A 17,477-nucleotide genomic window follows, 5' to 3' on the forward strand; every position below is an offset into this window, starting at 1 on the left:
AAGGTTGAACTAGCTGGCCTGTAGTTTAGCTTTACAAATATTTTTAAACAAAATATTACATTTTCAATTCTCTTGATCCCTTATTGTTTTTAAGTACAGACAGTCTATCTGATTGGTCCTTCCTGTCAATGTTAAACTTTCAAGTGTCTCAATTGCCTTCTCTTTCGCCAAGAGCATTTTCTTCCTTGGTAAAAACAGATTCAAAGTGTTCTTTCATTGCTTCAACCACACTAGCCTCAAAGCCCTTTTTTTGGTTTCTTGGCCCATTTCCTCCTTTTACTACTCTTTTACAATATGTACACTTCAAAAAGAATTTTGTATTCGATTTTATGCTAGTTGCTCTCTCACCCCGTACTGTCTTTGCTTTTCATATTTGTTTTCTCAGATCCATTCCAAACTTTCATATTCATCTTGACTTTCAATTGTATTATCTTTCTTAATTTCTATCCCTGTCATCATCTGGGGAACACTAAACCTTTGTTCTGAGTGCAGGCAGTACCAACTTCTCTCAGATATCTGCTGATTCCACTCCAGCCAACCGCACACTTTTACTCTTTCACATTTCTCAGTGTACTGAGCTGTTGACTTAAGTCACCTTAAAATAACTGAGATTAAAGTGCAAAAAGTTTCAGTGTTTGTAAATCCACATTCAAATTCTCCACACCCCAGTACTAGGCACCAGTATACAATTCTAACAGATAATAGTGCTGAGCATATAACATCAATGTACAAATACATTACCTTTCCTTAGTTGAAATGTCTCAAAATTATTTGAATTTGAACATTCAGAAGTGGTCATTATGGAAATTCCTGTCAAAAAAGTAAAAATAGCTACTTAATAAACCCAAGGTTAAAACTGAGAATATATAATATACCATAAGCTATAAGTACAATACAGGACCAAATTACAGAAGGAAATGTTTCATACCTGGAACCCTCAACAGGGTTAACCTAGGATTCACTTCAGCCAACTACACTGTAAATAGAACGGATGAAAATTAACACATGCAAAATATTGCTTTAATAATAGTAACACATTATGCTGGTCTAATTTATGATGTCTCAGTACACTTCCTACATTTAGGTACCATGGTTCTCATTAATCGTTGAGACAAATTAATGAGAAATTGAGATCCCAGTAAGAATTTCAATTTTGGAACAGTCTCCACGGAAGCTCAACAGCTTTGCAGTTAGTTTTTTTTTACAATTGAATGTTTTTTTAAATGGAAGCCATTAAGGCTGTAATTCTAAATTGCTACAAGTGGTATTTTAAATTCCTTCAAATATATTTTAACTTTATAATACGGTAGTTTATTAATAAAAATACACAAATTGCAACAGTAAAATTGAGATACAGCTGGTTAGAGGGCTTGACCTTGATCTATGTCCTCAATCCAGTCTCATGTTTTGTCCAGTTTTGTGATTTAATCGTCACCTCAGCTGCATTTATGCATCATACCCAAATGGACATTAAAAATAAATTTAACATTGTTTCTTACAAACATTTAGAATACATACAACCTGTCAATAAGCCTCTGTAATCTCCTCCAACCCGAACTTAGACTTCAGGTCTGATTTCTTATTGCTAAACATATTCCCTGCAATTTAGAACACTGGACAATCAGCAGTGAAGGCAGAAATACTCTGCAAAGCTTAGATTTTTTTGTTTACTCATTTTTAAAAATGACCTCTTAAGGAATATGTTCAAGGTTATTATGCATTTTAGCTTTAGAAGACAATGTAAAACACTCAACATTTTAATCCAAATTCATGATGTCATTCAAATACCTCAAATGAGTTGCAGCTTTTCACCCATTGGCTCTGTACAATTGTACAAAGTGACAGACCATTACAACACTGGCTTCTAAGAGGATCTGCAGAGTAAGCCCTTTTGCGCCACTTTAATTCAATAGCCAAATTTAAATTTTACATTTAGAAACCCCATAAAGTTTGTATTAGTTATACAGAAGCAGGCCATTTGATCTAACTAAGTTCATCTTGGTGTTCAAACTTCCCCAGCAAACTACCAACTGAGACAGATACAAGGAAGGAATTGAGAAGCAAAAAATGTGCAGAAAGAATTTAAAATAAAGGAAGGGCTGACCATGCCTTCAAAAGTAAAATGATTGTTTCATGTCTTATCCCTACAATGCACACCCCACAGTGAACATGTTGTATCAGTAAAACACAGTAAAATAACTGTGGGAAGTACTTCACATCTAACTCGATCAGTTCCCCACCTAATTTTTACTGTCTCATTTCTAGTTGACATTCCTTTAGCAGACTTTACGCTATTCAAACACAGCGGTTTGGAAGACAAAATCTGCAGTAATAATGGACTGACATTTCCATATCGAAAACACAATTCACCCAGATTTCAAACAATGAAATTTGTCCAACTTGATTTTGGAAGAACTATTTGTGTCAGTTCCTTGAAAAGGCAATTTTGTGCCTGTCAGGACAAGGCTACAACAGACTAAAATAAAAGAGAAAAATGTGGGAAATCCCAATTTAATCATACATTTTTCCAGCAACACGGTCGCTGCTGTCTGAAACATTTCACTTTCCAGTCCCATTCTCTGCATTAAAAAAAAATATATTTTTGAATATTTATTCAATTCCTATTTTAAAAATTGCTGATTCATTTTCCACTTCTGTCGTTCATGGGCTCTATTTGTCCTAAAAATAAAGTAAAATTTTCTCCTACCCTCTCTCGTCTTTCCCTTGTGAGGATCCTAAACTCATTCATCTGCAGTGACCAACCTCTCAACAAGCTACCAACTGAGATGGACACAATCAAGGAAGAAGCAAGGAATGTAGAAGGAACTTAAAATAAAAGGGAGGGCTTTCAATCAGCTGAACATGTCTTTAAAAGTAAAATGATTGTTTCATGTATCATTCATACAAAGCACACCTCACAGTGAACATATTGTCTCAATAAAACAGACAGTACAGTTACTGTGGGAACCACAGAAGCTCCAGGTGTTACTCTGCACATTCCACTAATATCCAAACTGAACTGGCTCATCATAACTTTTGCAAAAACATGATTGCACATTGAGACAAACTAAATGCTAAAGAAGCAAGACATTTGGGCCAGTTGATAGTCCAAGCTAACTTTGAGTTTTGTTAAATCATAACTTTGAAAATTAACAATCTGTATTCATCAAAGGTTCAAGTGTGCTACAATCTTTGAGACATAGTACCCTATATTAAATTCAATCAATTTCTTTATTGTTAACACATCCTTCATCTTCACAAAATTAGTTCTGGCCCTCGTTATCCTTCTAACTTCAGCATCTTCTCTTCTCATTTGTCCTAGATTTGTACACTTGTTCTATTGTGATCCTATCCACTTCAGTTTTCATTCTAATACATCTAATATACTCCATCTAACTACTATTGCTTTTGTCCATAGCAGTTTTAATTGGCCAGTCCATTATTGCCCTGGATCTACAGAAGTTCAAAATCTACTACTACTACATTTCAGCATATGTCTGCAAACTACTCAGTTTTAAAAAGCTGAATAAACATACATGTCATTGTCAAGACAGTATGACACAAATGATAATTGCAGGGTATTTGCAATAAGGGCTACACTAATAAATGACAGAACAGAACAGTGACCAATAATGAGACTTCACCTTTTAGATAGTCTGTGCTGTTGGATCCTCTCACCATGTTATTGCAAGGCCTCTCCAACTGCTATAATTGGAGCAAAATATCGCAGATGCTGAAAATCTAAAATTAAAACAAACATGCTGGAGAAGCTCAGCAGGTCTGGTAGCATCTGCGCAGACAGAAACAGAGTTAACGTTTCAAGTCTTATATGGCTCTTCATCAGAACTCTTCCTCTGCTGCTGGTTTTGCTGTGGCTTGAGATGGCCTCTCTGCTGTGTGTCAGTTGGACTAGGAAAGTTGTGGCAGGTCTCTCTCTCTCTCTGGAGTTCTGGCACACTATCACTTGATTGGACAGCTGAGCCCCTTGGGATTAGCAGAAGATGAAATAACATGTATTACATGGTCAGAGGGAGTGGCGTCGACACCAGAAGTGAAACTGAAAGTCTTGGCTGATGAGTCGGTTTGGAAAGTTACAGGTAATTGCTGAAAGTAATGGCCTTTATTGTAGATGTGTTGTGACCAAACCCTTTCTTTAGATATTAAGATTTTTTGTAAATCAAGAATGCTGACTGTACAGAAAGTCTGTGAGAAAACACAGAGTGAGCAGAGAGTGATTACATATTCACTGAATGTTACAATGCTAACATCTGTGTGCATGTCCTGGTTACAGAATCTTACTTCCTGTTATCACACTTCTAGTCAACTTTTTTTCTTATAGATTCCAAATTCCAAATTTATAATGCTTTTTTCAATTATCATGCTTTTTTGTTTAAACTATTATAAATGTGCCACGTGCTAAGCAGCTGTACAGCAGGGAAATTTCTAAACATAAAATAAACTGCAGCACAGGCACTGATTTTTTTTTTGTTCAGTCACAGGATGAGAATATTGTTGGCTCAGCCAGCATTTATTGTCCATCCCTAAAACCCAGATTGACTGAAAGAGTGTTTGTTCCCCCAATTAAAATAATTCTAACTTCATGAGACCATAATGTTCTCATTTCCTTCGATACCTTACTCTTTCAACAGGCAGTTATGTCATGCTTTTAATGCAATAAAACTTCCCACAACATGATACAACATGTCAGCGAGCTATATAACAAGTTATTAGATTAAATCAAAGTTTTTTGATCAGAAACATGGGTTTCAAGGAGCACCCTAAGTTAGAAAGTGAAGTGGAGAAGCAGAGAGGTAGCTTGATGGAATTTCAGACCTTGCAGCTGAGGCAAGTGAAGGTATGCCCACAGTGATAGAATGATTATAATCTAGAATGCATATGGAGGTTAGATCTAGACGGGTGTTGAATTCCAGAGTATGCAGGGCCGGAGAAGATTACAGAATACAGGAAGGGTGAAGCCATGGATTTCAAAACAAAAAAGATTTTAAAAATCAAAATATTGTTTGACAGGGGCCAGTGGAGGTCGGCAAGCAATGTGAATAATTACTGAGACAGAAAATGTAAATGACAATTTTGGATGATGTCAGGTTATTTTAGGTAGAATGAGAGAGAACAGGTAGCATTGGAAGAGTGGAGTATAGAGGTGGCAAAAGTATCAACGAGGATTTCAGCAGCAGATGAGCAAAGTCAGAGCAAACTCAGTTATAGAAATGGAAACAGACAGGCTCAGTGATGGCATGAGTATGTGGAAGCAAAGTCTGGGTCCAAATATGACAGCAATGTTCTGATTTACAGCTTAGTCTATGAATGTCACTTTCAAACATTGACCTCACCATTTTTAAACATCACAACCTTTGTTTGTACATTCCGAAGCTTCATAACCACCTTTGTAAAAATGGGTTTCTACTGACGTCTTTCCAATAACTATTATATTTAATCTTCTACATCCGGATGTAGATCTATTTCTATCTACTCTGCCTCATCTTCATGCCTTCATATGATTTATTAAATCACCCTGCTGTTTTATAAGACTGTTGATTACGTCTTTCTTTGTACTGACATTGTCTCTTTCCAAGTGGTGCACAGTGAGTAGTGGCACTAAACTAGTACCTTCACTACACCCTTTAGATAATTTCACTTGTGTAATTTTTCAGCTAAGTCTAAGCAGTTTGCAATATTTGGAGGGTTTCTTGCCACGGAGATCAGCGGAATTTCTCACCATTCCTACCAAACATTCCTCATTAACTAGTGCCCAATTGATTTCACTTCCTCACTTCCAATTCTGTTTCCAGAACAACTGTTTCTGTGCTGTTTGCAGAACAATTCCCCACTCAGCAGATTTCTACAGAAAGACCACATCCCCTGAACCATACCATCTTTAAAAGCCCATGTGCACCGGAGTGCACATCTTAGTGCGGAGCTGCCCTACACGGTTCCAGGCATTTAGTAAGATAAGAAGTTGAATAGTAATGAGGTGAATTATCAGGTCAATAAAATGATTATCAATTTGTAATCACCCTTCCTGGGCAATTTGACACTCCCAACGAGAAACTCACCTCACTGCTCAGCAAAACTATAAATGATGCAGTGAGATGCTCCCAATGTCGAGATGGGGCTCACTGGATTTTTCATCCAATATTGTCACAAATCTCACCATAGCCCACACGCTCAGATCCCTATAACATTCCATCCTCTATGTCTTGCCATTAAAGCTAGTATTCCATTACATACAATGTTTTAAAGCAGAAAAGTCAAGCTATGAAACCTCAAAACAATCGTTAAACCTTGGTGTTGATGCAGGTGATTGTCAATCTGAAATATGAAAACCCAAATTAAAATCATTATTAAATCTTTTATTGAACGAATTAATTTTATAAGAATGCCTTTAAAATCAAAAAATTTGAAAACTATTAATCGTCTTTGACATCTGATGTAAAGAGTTCATCATTCTGAGTCACTTCGGTCATAGGATCATCATAAGGATCCCACTGTGGATCAGATTTAAAAATCATCCATCCACAACAAATTGTCTGCAGATATTTCACAATTTGAATGATATCCAGATACATTGTGCACTAATAATATTTCAGGATTTGATGACAAACTGCACAAGACATTATTTCAGGTTTTCCCCACCCTTCTTAATGATTCTGATTTTGACATCTTTCTAGAACCGCTGAAATGACATGCAGACTGCTTTGTGTGGGCATTTCTTAAACTTCTACAACAGTCAGAGGGAAAATGAGAAACAGATTGTAAGGAGGTCTCAGTTATCTGTAAGAATAATAGGATGGTTATGGTAGGGGTCTTTAACTTTCCAAACATAGACTGGGACTACTATAGTGCTAAGGGTTTAGATGGAGAGGAATTTGTTATGTGTGAACAAGAAAATTTTCTGATTCAGTATGTAGATGTACCTACTAGAGGAGGTGCAATACGTGACCAATTCTTGGGAAATAAGGCAGGGCAAGTGACTGAGGTGTCAGTGGGGGGAGCACTTTGGGGCCAGCGACCATAATTCTATTAGTTTTAAAATAGTGTTGGAAAAGGACAGACAAGATCTAAAAGTTGAAGTTCTAAATTGGAGGAAGGCTAATTTTGATGGTATTAGGCAAGTACTTTCAAATCCTGGTTAGGGGCAGATGTTCACAAGCAAAGGGACGGCTGGAAAATGGGAAGCCTTCAGAAATGAGATAATGAGAATCCGGAGAAAGTATATTCCTGTTAGGGTGAAAGGAAAGGCTGGGAATACTGTATGATTAAAGAAATTTAGGTTTTGGTTAAGAAAAAGGAGGAAGCATATGTCAGGTACGGACAGGATAGATCGAGTGAATCCTTAGAAGAGTATAAAGGGAGTAGGAGCATACTTAACAGAGAAATCAGGAGGGCAAAAAGGGACATAAGATAGCTTTGGCAAACAGAGTTAAAGAGAATCCAAAGAATTTTTACAAATACATTAAGGACAAAAAGGGTAACTAGGGTGAGAATAGGGCCCCTCAAAGATCAGCAAGGCGACCTTTGTGTGGAGCCCCAGGAGATGGGGAAGATACTTAACGAGTATTTTGCATCAGTATTTACTGTGGAAAAGAATATTGAAGATATAGAATGTAGGGAAATAGATGGTGACATCTTGAAAAATGCCCATATTACAGAGGAGGAAGCTCTGGATGTCTTGAAATGCATAAAAGTGGATAAATCCCCAGGACCTGATCAGGTATACCCTAGAACTCTGTGGGAACCTAGGGAAGTGATTGCTGGGCCTCCTGAGATATTTGAATCATCAATAGTCACAGGTGAGGTGCCAGAAGACTGGAGATTGACTAACATGGTGCCACTGTTTAAGGAAGGTGGTAAGGACAAGCCAGGGAGTTATAGACCAGTGAGCCTGACACGGTGGTGAGCAAGTTGTTGAAGGGAATTGTGATGGACAGGATGTATATGTATTTGGAAAGGCAAGCACTGATCAGGGATACTCAACATGGCTTTGTGCGTGGGAAGTCATGTCTCACAAATTTGATGGAGTTTTTGAAGAAGTAACAAAGAGGATTGAAGAAGGTGAACGGTGGACGTGATCTATATGGACTTCAGTAAGGCATTCAACAAGGTTCCCCATGGGTGACTAGTGAGCAAGGTTAGATCTGATGGAATACAGGGAGAACTAACCATTTGGATACAGAACTGGCTCAAAGGTAGAAGACAGAGGGTGGTGGTGGAGGGTTGTTTTTCAGACTGGAGGCCTGTGACCAGTGGAGTACCACAAGGATCGGTGCTGGATCCACTGCTTTTCATCATTTATGTAAATGATTTGGGTGTGAGCATAACAGATATAGTTAATAAGTTTGCAGATGACACCAAAATTGGAGGTATAGTGGACAATCTCAGATTACAACGGGATCTTTATGAGATGGCCCAATGGCCTGATAAGTTGCAGATGGAGTTTAATTTAGATAACTGTGAGGTACTGCATTTTGGGAAAGTAAATCTTAACAGGATTTATGAACTTAATGGTAAGGTCCTTGGGAATACTGCTGAACAAAGAGACCTTGAAGTGCAGGCTCATAGCTCCTTGAAAGTGGAGTCACAGGTAGATAGGATAGTAAAGAAGGCGTTTGGTATGCTTTCGTTTATTGGCCAGAATATTGAGTACAGGAGTTGGGAGGCCATGTTGCAGCTGTACAGGACATTGGTTAAACCACTGTTGGAACATTACGTGCAATTCTGGTCTCCTTCCTATTGGAAAGATATTGTGAAACTTGAAAGGGTCCAGAAAAGATTTACAAGGATGTTGCCAGGGTTGGAGGATTTGAGCTATAGGGAGAAGTTGAATAGGCTAGGCTGAGGGGTGACCTTATAAAGATTTATACAATCATGAGGGGCATGGATAGGATAAATAGACAAAATATTTTCCCTGAGGTGGGGGAGTCCAGAACTAGAGGGCATAGGTTTAGGGTGAGATGGGAAAAATATGAAAGAGACCTAAGGGGCAACCTTTTCACACAGAGGGTGTGTGGAATGAGCTGCCAGAGGAAGTGGTGAAGACTAGTTCGGTCGCAACATTTAAAAGACATTTGGACGGGTATATGAATAGGAAGGGTTTGGAGAGATATGGGCCAGGTGCTGGCAGGTGTGACTAGAATGGGTTGGGGTATCTGGTCATAGAAATATAGTCATAGAAATGTACAGCACAGATCAGACCCTTCAGTCCAACTTGTCCATGCCAACCAGATGCCTTTCGAATGTTGTAATTGTACCAGCCTCTGCTCTGGTAGCTCATTCCATATACACACCACCTTCTGTATAAAAAGGCTGCCCCTTAGGTCCCTTTTATATCTTTCCCCTCCCACCCTGAACTTATACCCTCTAGATCTGGACTCCCCCACTCCAGGGAAAAGACCTTGTCTGTTTATCCTATCCATGCCCCTCATGATTTTATAAACCTCTATAAAGTCACCCCCTCAGCCACCGATGTTCCAGTGAAAACAGCCCCAGCTTGTTCAGCCTGTCCCTATAGCTCAAATCCTCCAACCCTGGTAACATCCTTGTAAATTTTTTCTGAACCCTTTCAAGTTTCACAACATCCTTCGATAGGAAGACCAGAATTGCATGCAATATTCCAAAACTGGCCCAACCAATGTCCTTTACAGCTGCAATATGACCTCCCAACTCCTATACTCAATGCTCTGACCAATAAAGACAAGGATACCAAACACCTTCTTCACTATCCTATCTAACTGTGACACTACTTTCAAGGAACTATGAACCTGCACTCCAAGGTCCCTTTGTTCAGCAACACTCCATAGGACCTTACCATTAAGGGTAATTGTACCTGAAAACTGCATTTAGTTTTATCTTCAGGGTAAATTTTCATCTTCACCACATGTACTGTCTCTAACCCATCCTAGTTTCATTCATTCAATGTCTATGCAATGAAATTCAAGTAGCTTTATAATGGCTGAAAATTCACTCTGCCAGTTTATTGCCCACATGATTAAGATGAAATCTCCATGTTCAATGTCACTGAAAATTTATTATGTTACCATACTAATCATAAGAAGGACAAAAACAACTAGTTGGTTGGCATGACGATGTTTGCCATCCTATTTTAAAGCTATGAAAGTGAAGGCTTACAGAGCTTATTAAAAATATTTAGAGAGAGTGTTTTTTTCAAGAACATCAATGAAGTATGATTTTGTCCAATTTGTCCAAATTGGGCATTCTAAGCAATTTTTTAAATTCAACTGTATATTCAATACATGCTCTGCAATCAACCTGTGCTACTATTTTTAATTATTTGATGTATCTTAGTATCATTTTTCTTTCATGAATTTTCCACTGAAGTGTTACCCATGCTCAAGTGTGTATAAATATCAAACACAGTGCATGGTGTATGTCCTATAACAAACCAACAACTTGCAGAGACAGCTTAACTGTGACAACTTCAACAATAGAGAAGTGTCATTGTATTTCAAATTGGCAGGGTGTATATTCATTAATAAAAGTCTTCAGTTTATGTACCATCTTCACGAAATTTGTTGTCAAAATGCAAAAGGGAGAATTGGAATGTTATTGCTCATCTGCTTACTTTCAGAAATTGTTTCAAAAAGATAAAAACTAAGCATAAGATAAGATTACCTATATTTCATTGATAAGCACTATCTTTATGAAATTTTACTCCATGTTTGTTTTTCCCAATTCATATAGCCTTTTTCCACTTCCTTATATACTACATTTTTCATTTATGTCATACATTGCTTGTTTGGCATCAACATTCTTGGATCATGTCCAACAAGAAATAATCAACCCACCACCATTTGATGTTCAACAGCATTACCATCACTAAATCCCTCACTTTCCATATCCTGTGAGTTATGCTTCTTGTTTGGATGCCTGAATATCTGGTTTGGGAGTTGGTGCCAGGGTTGCCATTAGCTCAAAATCTGATCTAGCATTCCAGAGTTAAAAGCATTCACAGGTGTTGCCTTTCAAATGAGATGTAAAAGTCTGGCCTTTCAGATTAATGTGAAGAAGCTGATTTTGAATAAGTATAGGGTTTATCATTGACCAGAAGCTTAACTGGACCAGCCATTTAAATATTATGGCTACAAGACCAGATCAGAGTCTGATGGCCAGCAACTCACTTCCCGTGTCTCCAGTATCTGTTCACCATCTACAAAGCACAGCTCAAGACCAATCTCCACTTGCCTGAGCGAGTGCAGCTTCAATAACACTCAAGATGCTTGACATCCAGGACAAAGCAGCTGCTTGATTGTCACCACACCTATCACCTTCAACATCCAGTGCCTTCATACAGATATACAGTGGAAGCAGTGTGTACCTCTTCAAGATTCACTGTAATAAATTCCCCAAGCCTCTTCCAAAACACAACCTCTACCACCCAGAATGATAAAAGCAGTGTACTCCTCCACCTGAAAATTCCCTTGAAAACCACACAACATCCTGACTTGGAACTGTATTGCGACACCTTGATTGTTGCTGGGTCAGAATACAGAACTGCCTTCTAACAGCACCGTGGGAGTCCCAATACCTATACTAGTTCAAGAAGACACCTTCTCAAAGGCAATAAGGATGAATAATAAATGCTGGTCTAGCCAGCAGCATCCATGTCCCATGACTGAACTTAAAGAAAACTCCTCTATACTTATTCAAACTTCACTTCTTTACATTCATTTAAGAGGCCAGATTTTTCTATCTCACTCGAGAGGCAATACCTGTGACCTTCTAACACTGGAGTGCCCAAAACACTTTGAGTTAATTGCAACAGCTCCTAGACCAAGGAAATTCAGGCATCCAAACAGGAAGCATCTTTGCCGGAAAATAAAAAAAAATGTTTCATGCCATTGAAAATGGCTATGTGAAGTAATAATAAATAAGACAGAAATTAACAAGACACTTTTAGATGGATGTGAAACTAACAAGTTCCAATAATGAATCTGAAACCACCAGATGATCCAGTCTATTTTTCAATACCATGTTCTTAAACAGATGAGAAATTGACCAGTAAAGGTTCATTTTATGTAGTTAATACACTTCATATGAAAATATTACTTTCTAGTTGAAAAGCTCACCAACACTAAAAGAAAGCATCACCTACATACTTGTCAGCCAGACTATTGAGGTTGGTTTGCAAAGGTAAGTGTGCACTATCACCTTCCTGCTCTTCCATTGCTTTGTGCTGCTCACCAGTCATATCAATACTGAGGGCCTTGATCATAACAACTTGATACAACATGCAATATGCTGCTGTCACTATTTAGATTTACTTGTCACAACACACGACCCAGCAGTGAAGAATGTGAAGTCTGTGGGATTTTTGCAGAAATGTCAGTAGGAATGGTTGCAACAAATAAGTCACATCTACGATGTGTCACCACTCCACCTTCTCTGTCTGTCCATCAAAGATACTTAGTAAACTTGATTAGAAACATAAGAACAGGAGTAGTTCATTCAGCCCCTCGAGCTCATTCCACCATTCAATGAGGTCATAGCTGATCTGTGGCCTAACTCCTTATACCTGCCTTTGGCCCATATCTCTTAACACTTTGCTCAACAAAAAATTATCAATCTTAAATTAGTATGGAGTGATAGTACAATGTGTTCTCCTTAGCAGTATGTCATGGCTTTGCAAAGTTCCCTGCTCATGTTTGTACTTCCCATTAGCATAGCTGCTGATTTGTGCACAAGTTGCTACATAGATGTTGTCTGAGAGGAAAACTAAAATATATAAAACTCCATCTGCTTCTGCTGTTGCCTCAATGGCCCTGAGTGTAAAACTCAGTGCTTTTTAGCATTTTCAAAACTGTCTGGTACAACTCTTCTGCATGACTGAAAAATGCTGAGATTCACTTTTGGTGTTTTATACAAGCAAATCCGAAACACTCTACTTCCTTCATATTCATGACGCCCATTGTGCAAGAGAGTTCAAGATCTTGATTTTGTGCCCTTCCCACTGAAGAAACATTTGCGTGTTTTAGTAAAAGTCTTTTAAAAAGGACACTTTTTACAATGTTTAACCCATGTTTATTTGCCTTTTTTATATTATTTCAGACTACATGGAGTAATGGAGTCATATAGCAAGGATACAGACCCTTTGGTTCAGCCAGTCCATGCCTATCATAATCCTAAACTAAATCCCACCCATCTGCACCTGGTCCATATCCCTTCAAATATTTCTTATTCATGTACTTATCCAAGTGTCTTTTAAACATTGTAATTGCACCTGCATCCATCAGTTCATCTGGAAGTTCATTCCACATATGAACCACTCTGTAAAAAGGTTTTCCTTCATGTCTTTATAAATTTCTCCTCAGTTTAAATATATGCCCCCTAGTTTTGAAATCCCTCACCCTAGGGGAAAATACCCTTGCTGTTCATCTTATCTATGCCCCTCATGATATTATATACACCTATAAGGTCACCTTCAACCTCCTAAGCTCCAGTGAAAAAAGTTCCAGCCTATCCAGCCTCTCCTTATAACTCAAACCCTCCATTCACAACAAAATCCTGGTAATTATTTTCTGAACCCGCTCCAGCTTAATAATATCCTTCCATATCAGGTCGATCAGAACTGGACACAGTACTCCAAAAGAGGCTTCACCAGTGTTAATATAATTTCTCAACTCCTATATCCAAAGGTCTAAGCAATGAAGGCAAGCATGTTAAACGCATTTTTAATCATCCAGTCTGCATGTGACGCAAACTTTAAGGAATTATGTACCTGAACCCAAATAAAAGTGAGAGGTCACTAATAATGGAACAATCCAAAAGACATTTCATTATAGAAGATTTTTGAATAGAATCCCTACACTGTAAAAACAGGCCCTTCAGCCTAACAAGTCCACACTGACCCTCCGAAGAGTAACCCACCCAGATCCATTCCCCCTACTTACTCCTGACTAATGCAGCTAACCTACACATCCCTGAACACTATAGGCAATTTAGCATGGCCAATTCACCTGACCTGCACATCTTTGGACTGTGGGAGGAAACCGAAGCACCTATGCAAACTCCACACAGATAGTCACCCGAGGCTAGAATCGAACCCGGATCCCTGGCACTGTGAGGCAGCAGTGCTAGCCACTGTGCCGCCCATTGGTTCTCCCATTGGTTTTCTTAGCAGTTTAGCATCTTGGCTATTTTAATTGCAAACACCAAAGCAAAATATTTCACTTTCCTAATTAGTTCAATGTTCATGTTATCAGTTCAATGCTAACAATAGGAGATTACATACCTGGAGCTAACAATAAAATCAAAGGAAGAGATTATTTAGGTAATCATGTTTGTGTCAACTTTGGAAAGTTTATTTGTGGGTGGCACGGTGGCACAGTGGTTAGCACTGCTGCCTCACAGCGCCTGAGACCCGGGTTTAATTCCCGCCTCAGGCGACTGACTGTGTGGAGTTTGCACGTTCTCCCCGTGTCTGCGTGGGTTTCCTCCCACAGTCCAAAGATGTGCAGGCCAGGTGAATTGGCCATGCTAAATTGCCCATAGTGTTAGGTAAGGGGTAAATGTAGATGTAGGGTAAATGTAGATGTAGGGGTATGGGTGGGTTACGCTTCGGCGGGGCGGTGTGGACTTGTTGGGCCGAAGGGCCTGTTTCCACACTGTAAGTAATCTAATCTAATCTTATTTGGGTCCACTTTCCATACTTGTTACCTATGGCCATGTATCCTTTTAATCCTTTTCATCATGTATATCTGATTTCACTTCTAAACTATCAAATTTGCTTCCACCACCTTTTCCATTAGTTTTATTTCAGATGAAAGCAATTAAATGCTCAAAAACAATTTTCCAGATCTGCCACACCCTAGTTCTTTTCCTAAATCTGTATCCACCAATTATCATCCATGCTTCCTGTGCAAACAGTTTCTTCATATTTACCATGTCAAAGCTGAAATAGAACAAACTTACCCAAAGAGTTAAAGAAGTAGCGAAAGAAAAGAAGTTGAGATGATAACAGCAGCAAGAAGAGAAAACATGGATTTAAATGATCACTACCTTCCTCTAAAGAAGAGTTACTGGAGCCAAAATATTAACTCTGCTTTCTCTCCACAGATGTTCTGATTTGATTTGATTTGATTTGATTTGCTCTGATTTCCAGCTTTCAAATTTTTTTTCTCTACTTTCTTCCTCCTCTCCTTACCTGACAATCTCTGTACTTATCTCTCTTTATAGCCAGTGCGAATCAGTCACTTTAAATACCACTGATCCTTGGTCTTAAGCTTATTAAGAACAGTGCCATGTGATAGGTCTGTTTTGGAAAACATGATCACCTATTCATTGAAAACTACAAACAAACAAACAAACAAACAAAAGGAACAAGAATGAAAGGAAACCAGAATCACTGTCAATAAATATTATTATAGAAACACGAAAATACAGGCATACCTTGGGTCTCATGCCAGAGATGACAAGGTTATGGTGTACATTCACTGAAATACTTATATTTTAATTCCACTTTGATCATTTGCACAAAAGGATTTATTCAAGGTTTCAATTTGACAACATGTTTAAACTATAAAAACTATAAACATGCTAAAAGTATAAAACTGTAAAAAATACAACATTTCCAGAGAACTTTGCAAAGCAATGACATACCACATTCAACGCCATTGCAGGTGCTGAAAAGTAAAATGGCATCATTTGAGATAAATGAATGAAGCAACTGAGAACCCACAGAATAACACATTTAAATGTCAGTATCTGTGAGACAATGGATAATAGATACTGTCACAGAGTCCAACCTTTCCAAGCCAACCTCAGGCCCTGAGGCACAGGCAATAATATCAATACTGTTGTGTCAGCTGTGCAACAATTACATGCACACAAGGAATGCCAGCTCCCAATTTGGATTCTCCACCCTGTGTTGTCTGTAACACATGTTTGAGCAATGGTGCGACATATTTCAGAGGAAACCACAAATGCTGGTATTTATAACCTGTGCTCTCCCCTGAATTGGATGTGGTGAGCTTGAAACATTTAGAAACAGAATTAAACATAAAAGCTCCAATAAATCAAAAAAATTACATCCTTGTCCTATCATAACACCAACAGATATCAAAGTAAATGTAATGGGAAGTCGTGGACACTAGCTGAAATACAGTAAGAGTTTTGGTGTCTAAACCAACAACATACAGTGTGGATTTGATATTTTTTTCAGAAATTCTATTCTATTCCAATGGGGACAGACCATTAATTCCAATTCTATACTATTACGCATGAGGAAAGGGGGACAGTTTGTTCAGATGGCTGCTTTGTAATGCAGAGTGATACTAACAGCGTGGGTTCAATTCCTACAATGGCTAAGGTGACTATGAAGAATTCTCCTTCTCAACCTTTCCCCTCACTTGAGGTGTGATGACTCTCAGGATCAAACCACCACCAGTCTTCCCCCTATAATGAGACTGCAGTCCCAGGATATGGTAGCACTATGGCAACTCTCTCCGTTAACAAGTGTTTCTCTGAAGTTCTATTGCTATCCTTCCTGATTGCAGAGGCTGCAGTGCACAACACTCACTGTTGTGTCAAATATCGAGAGACAGAATGGGCCCACTGTTCTCTATTCTCCCTCAGCACGGTCTGGGATGCCTGTTTTTCAAAACAAGCCCATTTTCTGTGTGGCTGCTTTTTGCTAGTTGTTAACTAATTCTATGCTGTTTCTGGTTGCGCAATAATGTAAGAAAGAAACACATAAACCGCAATGTAATCGTGATTTGCCAGAAATGCAGAATGATTAATCCACTCTGATCAGAATTGTAGCCGAGGCTCATGGTAGCCCACGCTGACTGAGCCTTTGCGAAGTGGCATGTTCACTCGCTGCTAGTGCCACTGGGTGAGTGATACTCGCCCACACCTACAGAACTTCATCTCAACAAAACTCCGTGTTGGAGCTGATCCGTTTCCAGTTTCAAAATATTAAAACAAACTCACCTGAGCAATCTTTACTCTCCCAGCTATCTACTTAACGCAAAGTTCTCTCAGTGCACACTATGTAGCTCGAACGGGCTTTCAAGCAGTTTTTTTTTGTACTTAGAAGAGCAATCAGACTGTCTTGGGGCTGCATAGGATGAAGTTTAACTGGGAAGGTAATTATTACTTCGTCTCTCTCCACGGTCTTTCTGTCTGAACCCGGGTCGAGACTAAATGTTCCATTTAGGACTAAAGTACAAATCCTCTTCAGCGAATATTTCGATATAGTTTGCAGGGAGGAAATTGCATCACATGACGCGCTCGAATCGAATTTCACTTGAGGAACAGCATACTTTATATTCCCTGGATTGCTTCAAATCGTGAAGGGCGCTGTCTCAATGGACTATAAATCCTGCTCCGATTACCATTTGCGGCGGTGAAATTCGATAAACTGACATTTGATTTGATTGTGTGTCATCAGTGTGTGTTCCTAAGGGAGATCTGCCCAGAACTGGGAAAGCACCGTAGGGAGA

The 17,477-nt window shown here is 38.7% G+C and overlaps 1 protein-coding gene across 1 annotated transcript in view; it reads right to left on the minus strand.

Moving 5' to 3' along the window:
• Window positions 1-17,267, minus strand: part of atp8b3 (ATPase phospholipid transporting 8B3) — a 122,900-nt gene extending 105,633 nt beyond the window's left edge. The window contains exons 1-3 of the mRNA XM_072594085.1: window positions 16,966-17,267; window positions 929-976; window positions 742-810 (exon numbers count right to left, since the gene is read on the minus strand). Coding sequence (XP_072450186.1) covers window positions 742-799 — 58 coding nt within the window. The 5' untranslated portion in view covers window positions 800-810; window positions 929-976; window positions 16,966-17,267. The remainder of the gene's footprint in view (window positions 1-741; window positions 811-928; window positions 977-16,965) is intronic.
• Between the last annotated feature and the right edge of the window lie 210 nt (window positions 17,268-17,477).

The sequence above is a fragment of the Chiloscyllium punctatum genome, chromosome 24 (genome assembly GCF_047496795.1).
Source record: "Chiloscyllium punctatum isolate Juve2018m chromosome 24, sChiPun1.3, whole genome shotgun sequence".
NCBI classification, from domain to species: domain Eukaryota; kingdom Metazoa; phylum Chordata; class Chondrichthyes; order Orectolobiformes; family Hemiscylliidae; genus Chiloscyllium; species Chiloscyllium punctatum.